Source organism: Nymphalis io, chromosome 30 (assembly GCF_905147045.1).
Source record: "Nymphalis io chromosome 30, ilAglIoxx1.1, whole genome shotgun sequence".
NCBI lineage: Eukaryota > Metazoa > Arthropoda > Insecta > Lepidoptera > Nymphalidae > Nymphalis > Nymphalis io.
In genome coordinates, this window is record NC_065917.1 from 2,048,303 (window position 1) to 2,057,470 (window position 9,168).

At 30.6% G+C, this 9,168-nt stretch overlaps 2 protein-coding genes across 2 annotated transcripts; one reads left to right on the forward strand and one right to left on the reverse strand.

The window, feature by feature from the left end:
* Positions 1–2,198: 2,198 nt before the first annotated feature.
* LOC126780052 (uncharacterized) lies at positions 2,199–5,898 on the reverse strand. The gene is made up of 2 exons (XM_050504309.1): positions 5,057–5,898; positions 2,199–2,985 (listed from the first exon to the last, which is right to left on the reverse strand). The coding sequence occupies exons 1-2, from the start codon at positions 5,882–5,884 to the stop codon at positions 2,794–2,796; spliced, it is 1,020 nt and encodes a 339-aa protein (XP_050360266.1). The 5' UTR covers positions 5,885–5,898; the 3' UTR covers positions 2,199–2,793.
* Positions 5,899–6,606: 708 nt separating this feature from the next.
* Positions 6,607–8,680, forward strand: LOC126779978 (UDP-N-acetylhexosamine pyrophosphorylase). The gene has a single exon (XM_050504209.1). It carries the CDS (start codon positions 6,787–6,789, stop codon positions 8,248–8,250), a length of 1,464 nt encoding a protein of 487 aa, XP_050360166.1. The 5' UTR covers positions 6,607–6,786; the 3' UTR covers positions 8,251–8,680.
* The last annotated feature ends 488 nt before the right edge of the window (positions 8,681–9,168 follow it).

The following is a 9,168-nucleotide window of genomic DNA, read 5'->3' on the forward strand; positions in this document are numbered from 1 at the left end:
TAAGCACCGCAACTGTTTATCTTTATATATTGTCATATTCTTGTCCCACAACACCTTCCTCTTATATACTCATTTAATCAGTAGTTCACAATCAATTTCATCCATGATAAAATATGATGTTTATTTACGAAATGCACCTGTGAACTTTGCGCTGGTGCCGTGCTACTAACCGTGTCACCGTAATAGTGTTGTATAATGAAGATTTATTAATCGCAAACTGTTTGTAGTGCGTAATATATCAAAGCTGTGTATCGCAGTGATACGTAAATCTATAGGTTTGATTATCTTCACTCCTTCGATTGGAAATGGCTTCATGTCTTACACATTATAAGTTGAACTATTAAAAGATAATCCGAACAAATTAAAAGATTAGTTTCGTAGATAGTATTTATAAACAAAAGCTAAGAGTGCCCTTACTATGTACGTGTACAAGCTTTAGCTATATTTTAAGATTGAAAGCGGGATATTTTATAACTAAGTTGAAAACTGTTTTTAATAATTATTTATTTTTATTATAATTAAATAAGATGGCCAAACATGTTTTTTTTAATGAGATTAAGAAAATAATGATGGATATTAGGTTGGACTTATACCAATCACAGTAATGCTCTTCTGTAAGAACTCACTTAGTATCTCAATCATAAAATATCGATCAGCGACTTACAGTGATATACTATTTTAACATGTGTATTTGACTATTTTAACACGTGTATTTGACTATTTTAACATGTGTATTTGACTATTTTAACACGTGTATTTGACTATTTTAACACGTGTATTTGACTATTTTAACACGTGTATTTGACTATTTTAACACGTGTATTTGACTATTTTAACACGTGTATTTGACTATTTTAACACGTGTATTTGACTATTTTAACACGTGTATTTGACTATTTTAACACGTGTATTTGACTATTTTAACACGTGTATTTGACTATTTTAACACGTGTATTTGACTATTTTAACACGTGTATTTGACTATTTTAACACGTGTATTTGACTATTTTAACACGTGTATTTGACTATTTTAACACGTGTATTTGACTATTTTAACACGTGTATTTGACTATTTTAACACGTGTATTTGACTATTTTAACACGTGTATTTGACTATTTTAACACGTGTATTTGACTATTTTAACACGTGTATTTGACTATTTTAACACGTGTATTTGACTATTTTAACACGTGTATTTGACTATTTTAACACGTGTATTTGACTATTTTAACACGTGTATTTGACTATTTTAACACGTGTATTTGACTATTTTAACACGTGTATTTGACTATTTTAACACGTGTATTTGACTATTTTAACACGTGTATTTGACTATTTTAACACGTGTATTTGACTATTTTAACACGTGTATTTGACTATTTTAACACGTGTATTTGACTATTTTAACACGTGTATTTGACTATTTTAACACGTGTATTTGACTATTTTAACACGTGTATTTGACTATTTTAACACGTGTATTTGACTATTTTAACACGTGTATTTGACTATTTTAACACGTGTATTTGACTATTTTAACACGTGTATTTGACTATTTTAACACGTGTATTTGACTATTTTAACACGTGTATTTGACTACTTTAACACGTGTATTTGACTATTTTAACACGTGTATTTGACTATTTTAACACGTGTATTTGACTATTTTAACACGTGTATTTGACTATTTTAACACGTGTATTTGACTATTTTAACACGTGTATTTGACTATTTTAACACGTGTATTTGACTATTTTAACACGTGTATTTGACTATTTTAACACGTGTATTTGACTATTTTAACACGTGTATTTGACTACTTTAACACGTGTATTTGACTATTTTAACATGTGTATTTGACTATTTTAACATGTGTATTTGACTATTTTAACATGTGTATTTTACTATTTTAATATGTGTATTTTACTATTTTAACATGTGTATTTTACTATTTTAACATGTGTATTTTACTATTTTAACATGTGTATTTAACTATTTTAACATTAAAATGTTATGATTATTACGGTCAGTCGCAATCGCATATTACTTTCTGACATTTCATGACCGTGTTCTGTCTAGTGCGAGCGAAAAAACAAGCCATCTTGTGACAATAAAACGCAATTAACGTCAACGCTATAAATTACGTAAAAAACTCGCACTAGGCACACTGTGGTGAGGTCGTAAAGAAAAACTCTACTTGACAATTTGAATATCTTTAATTCTGGTCGAATTTTCGGTCATATTTCGGCAAATGTTCAGTTTTTAACACCAATAAATTATTTATTGCAGCTTTAGTAAAAAAACTGATTAAACTATAATCCGTGCCAATCAAGATAAGATTTAACAATGGCGCCCAACCTCGTGTTATTTCACTCGCACTATGGGAATAGTGCATATATCTGTCGCACGTTTTACCAATGTCCGCGAATATTTCACAGTTTCATTTTGAATATTCATATAAATAAACATTACAGTTATAGCTATGAACATTGTTTGTTTAACGGGTGATTAGTTAAACGATGCTGTGTCTTCTTCTTTCAAATGTCAAATCAATGATGAGAGAGAGAGAAATCAGTTTAATTAAATACATGATAAGCAAAATTCATAAGCAAGACCATTAATTTATATGAATTAATGTCATTACAAAATGATTACTAACGACACAATTTTTTTCATTCAACATAAAATGTTTTTGCTATCCTTACTTAACACATAACCGATGTAACGTTAGCCTAACAGTTACTCGATTGGCACGCGTTATAGTTCAATTAAAAAAAACTTCACATTAAAAATCAACTTTCGACAAATTTCTTGCTATATCCACGTTTTTCACCGAGTGCCTGTTCCCAGTTCTTGGCGACGGTGCAGTACAATTGCATCACAGCTTTAGCGTCTTCCACAGAACTGTGTTCGCCGTGCTGTATATCAATACCTAGTATTTCTTTAGCTAAGCGCTTCAGGGACGGAGTACTGCCTTTGGTGATCTGAAATAATATATAATTATTATTATTTTTCTACTTAAAAAAGTCGAGATGGCCTAGTGGTTAGAACGCGTGATTCTTAACCGATGATCGTGGGTACAAACCCGGACAAGCATCACTGAATTTTTTGTGCTTAATTTGTGTTTATAATTCACCTCGTGCTTGACAGTCAAGGAAAACATCATACTGGTTGCATGTGTATAATTTCACTGAAATTCTGCCACATGTGTATTCCACCAACTCGCATTGGAGCAGTTTGGTGGAATAAGCTCCAAACCTTCTCCTCAAAAGGGAGTGCAGGCCTCAGCCCAGCAGTGGGACATTAACAGACTGTTACTATTATTATTCTGATGATTAGAATGAATCTGGAAGTCCTATGTACACTTGTAACTGACATACATATTAGATATACTATTATTGTTTTATAAGTACACTTGTAAACGTTTTATATGTACGTTGTAAGTGTGCTTTTACAAATAAATAAATACGCCCTAAGGCGCTATTCTACTTGAACATAAAAATTTACTAGATCAATTCAAATAAAAATCATTTTTATTCAAGTACTTTTATTTATTTATTAAGGATTTCCAACAAAGAATACACACTTACGAGTACATTACATCGTGGATTAATGTTTTCAAATATGTGTGCTCCTTCAATTAAAGAAGACTACAGCAAGCTCATAAATAATGACTACACCAAAATTAAAAAATTATAAAAAGAAATGTTACATAGTGGTACTCAATAAATAAACACGGGAACTATAAAAAAAGGTAAATAATGTTTTTACAAGTACTTATGAAACGTCAAGTGCTAGCACTGGTTAGACATGGAATGTTTTGTATAAAATAGGTATATACACAGTAACAAATCGACTTATTTGAATTGGTCAACCTATACGAATGACAGTGTGGCCATAACAATGTAACAAAAAAAAAATTTAAACTACAATTGGTTATGTCTGTGTAAAAAAACTTAAAGGCGATGATCATTATTTCTTCTGTTTATTTACTAAATATACTTTTCAGTCTTTCCACTATCCAAACAGGTTTTAAGACTTGATCTGCCAGAATATATTCACATAGGCGTACTTAAAAATCAGAACTCTATGATTTACCGTTTCATCCTTAAACATCGATAAACGAAGCAAATGAGTGATATTAGTACATCGGAGAATGAATATGCAAAAGACAAAAAGGGCTGTGGAGAGAAGAACAACAAAACCTTAGGGACCTTTACATACTAATAACAGATTGAATCCTATAGCAACAGGTGGAGCAGGTATTTGACAAAAGACAAAAATACCAGAGATATACTTTGAGCATTAACAAAACTAAACTTATTATTTACTACATAAAAAATTATATTTTCTGAAATAAAGGCTGATTTATGTTATGTATTTGATTTCTTTATAAACATAATTGTAATATCTTTTTTATTGTGTGTTTGAGTGGTTCTTGGAATTGTTGTTTGGATCTAGTAGGTGGTATTGCGATCAGGCTCTGAGATGTTTTGTTTAACAAGAAAAATATAAAAATCAGTAACCAGTTGCTAATAGATGCTATAATAACAACAGTTTTATTGTTAAGCTTTATGGATAATATTTTAATAAAATATTTTGTAAATCCATAATTTACTTTAATCATATACAGCCTATGCAAACCACATTAAAATATTGACAGGCTGTTTGGCGTGGTTGGTAGATACTTGCCTTTCACGCCGAAGGTTGTGGGTTTGATTCCCACCCAGGACAGACATTTGTGTGCATGAACATATCTGTTTGTCCTGAGTCTGGGTTTAATTATCTATATAAGTATGTATTTACAAAAGAAAAGTAGTATATGTAGTATATCAGTTGTCTGGTTTCCATAGCACAAGCTCTGCTTTGTGTGGGATCAGATGGCCGTGTGTGAATAATTTCCCTGGATATTATTATATAACAATAATATATACAATGTTGTGTTTTCAACTTATTTTTAAAAAACATGAATAAAAAATTCTTCATATACTAATTGATTGTTTTTTATGTATTGCTAAACACAACTTTACTTAATAAAATAAAATATAACATTACCTTTCTAAATGGCTTATATCTTGAAGTGTCCCTGATGTTATGCTTAGGATGAGATAAGAAAAGAACACCCAAGTCGTTTTTCAATGAATGCCCAACAAGAATTTTTCCACGAATAAGCTCAGAAACTTCCTTTTGAACTATTTCAAAGTCATCCCCGTTCAATAAATCCTCCTTTCTTATTCCGCTAACATTCGTTCTGTAATCGACTACTTCTTCCCGCGCTTTTACGAATTTATCGTAAATACAATCACCGAATTTATTGACGATGGAAACCCGCGCCAACATGTGGTCACCGCCTTCGTAACCGACTCCCACCATTTCGCAATCCATAGCTAAAAATTTTGTAATTTTATTTCTTTTATTATTGTCCTTTGCTTTTGATTTCTCGTTTATGCTGTCGGAATTTTCAGAACTAACTACAGGCACTTTATTAATATTAAGTATTTGTAAATTTTTTACATTATCTATGCTGTCTTTGTTTTTTTTCTTTCGCGCCCTTCTGAATGTGCCTGTGTAATTATTTTTTGTTTCTTCTTTTTGAGGTTTTTCTTCACTCTTATCCATAAGTGTACTCGAGAGTAATTTCTGCCAGTTTGCGTCTATAACACCTCTTTTAAAAATAGTATCACTTTGGTTAGTTCGTTTCTTGTTCATTCGTTTACGCTTCGATGATGTTTCTATCATATTTACATCGGTGCGTGGTTTTATTATAATTATTAATATATGTAATATCAAATGCGTTATGTTATAAGCTATGTTAAGTAAAATATCGACAGCTTTTATAAATGAAAAAAATATGAAGCTGATGACTTTGTGTGAGTGTGACATTTCTTTTTGACAACTTCAGAACCACATGGTGTATCCAAAGAGATAAAAAGTTTTTATGGCATAGGAGACTAAGCTTCGTACAAAAACAAAAAAAAAAAAATTATTAAGGAAATACTAACAGTAAGCTCCGATATTATACATGTAAATATCGGCGTGATATCGATATTACTAATTTGGTCATTTTTATCGATAATTTTAGCAATATATATTTTATAACACATAAAAACATATTCACTTAAATAAATAATTATATTATTATTTTAATTAAAGCGATTTTGTTTAACATAATAACTTAAATTATCAGATATTTAATATAATTTTTTAAATTTGGATTTTGACCACGGTTAAAAATTTTACTAAAAGAAACAATATTATTTAAATAATAATAATAATTATTATTTTTAATATCAATTATAATATTATTGATTTAAAATTATTATTATTGCAATAGACAATTTAATTCAATTAATATTTGATTTGAAAATTTATTTTATGAAAATTTATTTATAGAAATTGAATTGTACATTTAGTAATTATTCAAATTTCGAACGAAAAAATATTGTCTATGCAACAAATATTGCTGACATTTTTTACAAATACATTACCGTTTTACTTCAAATTTGTAAAATTTAATACCTACAAATATAGCAATATATTCATTAGAACTGTCAATTGTCAAACATTATTTGACATAACACGTATACAGCTGTGCATTGAATAAAATGTAAATAAACCATGAAATAAACAGAAAATGTCAGTGCGGCCGACGTGTTTTGCTTCGAGCGTGGAGGGAGAGTAAGAATGTTATACAATGAGACTGAGCGCCAGTTCGGACTTTCTAATCGCCGCCATCGGTCACGATAAGGTACATTTAACATTATATCGCGAGACTTTAAACGATAATGTCGTGCGAAAGTATTAAAGACTATCTTGCCGCTCACGGTCAAGAGCATCTGATAAAATATTGGCCGGAGTTAAGTGAAAATGAGCGGGAACAACTCGAAACTGAAATACGTAAACTCGACTTGTCGGAAACGAATGAAATGTTCGAGCGCGCGATAAACACAACTAAAGTTATATTAGAAAAATTGGACGATGATTTGAAGCCAATACCTCAAGCCCATTACGAATCTGTTTCCAGTTTAAATGATGAGAAAATCGAAGAGTACGAAAACATTGGATTCAATGAGATATCTGAAGGTAAAGTTGGTGTTCTGCTACTAGCTGGTGGCCAGGCGACGAGATTAGGCTTCGGTCACCCGAAAGGCATGTATGATGTTGGTCTACCATCAAAAAAAACCCTGTTCCAAATCCAAGGGGAGAGAATATTACGAATTCAACAAATGGCTGAAGAAAGAACTGGGAAAGATGGTAAAATTACTTGGTACATCATGACCTCGGAACACACAATGGCCCCGACTGCTGAGTTCTTTAAAAGCCACAATTATTTCGGCTTAAGTAAAGAAAATATTGTATTCTTTGAACAAGGGAGATTGCCATGCTTCGATTTTGATGGGAAAATATTTTTAGATGAGAAAAACCATCTCTCTTCAGCACCTGATGGTAATGGAGGTATTTACAGAGCTTTGAAAACCCAAGGGGTACTTAATGATATAGTCAGAAGGGGTGTCCAGCACCTTCACGCGCATTCAGTCGACAATATTCTAATAAAAGTAGCCGATCCAGTTTTTATTGGATACTGTAAAAGCAAAAACGCCGATTGTGCTGCTAAAGTCGTTCAAAAGTCTACACCTAGTGAGCCTGTCGGAGTTGTGTGCAGAGTGAATGGGTATTACAAAGTTGTGGAATACTCGGAATTAACGGATGAAGCAGCAGAAAGAAGGAACCCCGATGGACGATTAACATTTTCAGCTGGTAATATTTGCAATCACTATTTCTCATCAGAATTCCTTCTAAAGATATGCGATTATGAATCAAAGTTAAAACTACACGTCGCTAAGAAGAAAATTCCCTACGTCAATGAGAATGGAGTTCGTGTGACACCATCAGAGCCGAATGGTATTAAAATTGAAAAGTTCATATTTGACGTGTTTGAATTCGCTGAGAACTTCATTTGTTTGGAAGTAGCTAGAGACGTTGAATTCTCTGCGTTAAAAAACGCTGATACCGCTAAGAAAGATTGCCCGTCAACAGCTCGGGAAGATTTATTAAGACTTCACAGGAAATACATCAGAGAAGCAGGCGGTATAATCGAAGATAATATAGATGTTGAAATTTCACCCCTACTTTCATACGGTGGGGAGAATTTAAAAGATTTAGTTAATAACGAGGTGTTCTCAATTTCACCATTCCACTTAAAAAGTATGCAAGAGTCCGTAACTAATGGCATTAATGGTAACCATTAAGATTATATACAGCAATAGGTAAGTTAATGTATCGTAAAAATTGTGATATATACAAATTTTTAAATACATTTAGAACTAGCTTTTTTTTAATTTCATCACAATAATCAAATTTCGAAAGAGGTTATATTTAAAATAAATTAGTTAAGTAATCGATTGAATATATAATAAGTAAAAATTATATTTTTAGGCTTAATTGTAATTAAAAAATTGTATTGTTAATATTGTACCTGATTGTACATAATGAAAATATCCTTTGTTATTTCTTTTAGATTTTTCTTTATTGAAAATTGAATTTCTTTTTCAAATTCTTTATTTTAAATTATAAATAAATATTGTATCTCATTGAAGCATTTTCAATTAAATATAATTTAAATTGTGGGTAGACACAAAATAAAATATCGTTTAAGTAATAAAATTATTTTAATTTTTTTACATATTTTTAAATGTATTATTATTATAAAACTCTTTGGTTAAAACTAAATATATTATACGCTTTATAAATTTATACAAGCATTGTTTTTCTATGGATTTATCAGACAGGCCATTTTTAAATTATTTGAATTTAGAAATTTCTGTTGTTTGTTTTCTTGGGAAGAATTAGTTAAAGAATGCTGTCTCTTTTTTTTAATGTTCAATTAGTCATAACAGAAAGAGACAAATCTGTGTTTAACTATACATTATCTAAATAACGTTTGTAAGGCCGTAAGTATTTTGTTCGATTTCAAATGAATTTCAAATTCAAAATAAAGAAAAACAAATATATCTCAATATGGATTATTTCCGGAAGTTAATCATGCATTCTGTTTTGTTTCTAAACTTTCCTATTAACCCCTTTTTTTTAAATATAGTGTTAGTTATTGGTTTATACAGATTCGGCTGTACAGAGTAGGCAGTATCTATTGGTCTGACCAAAAAAAA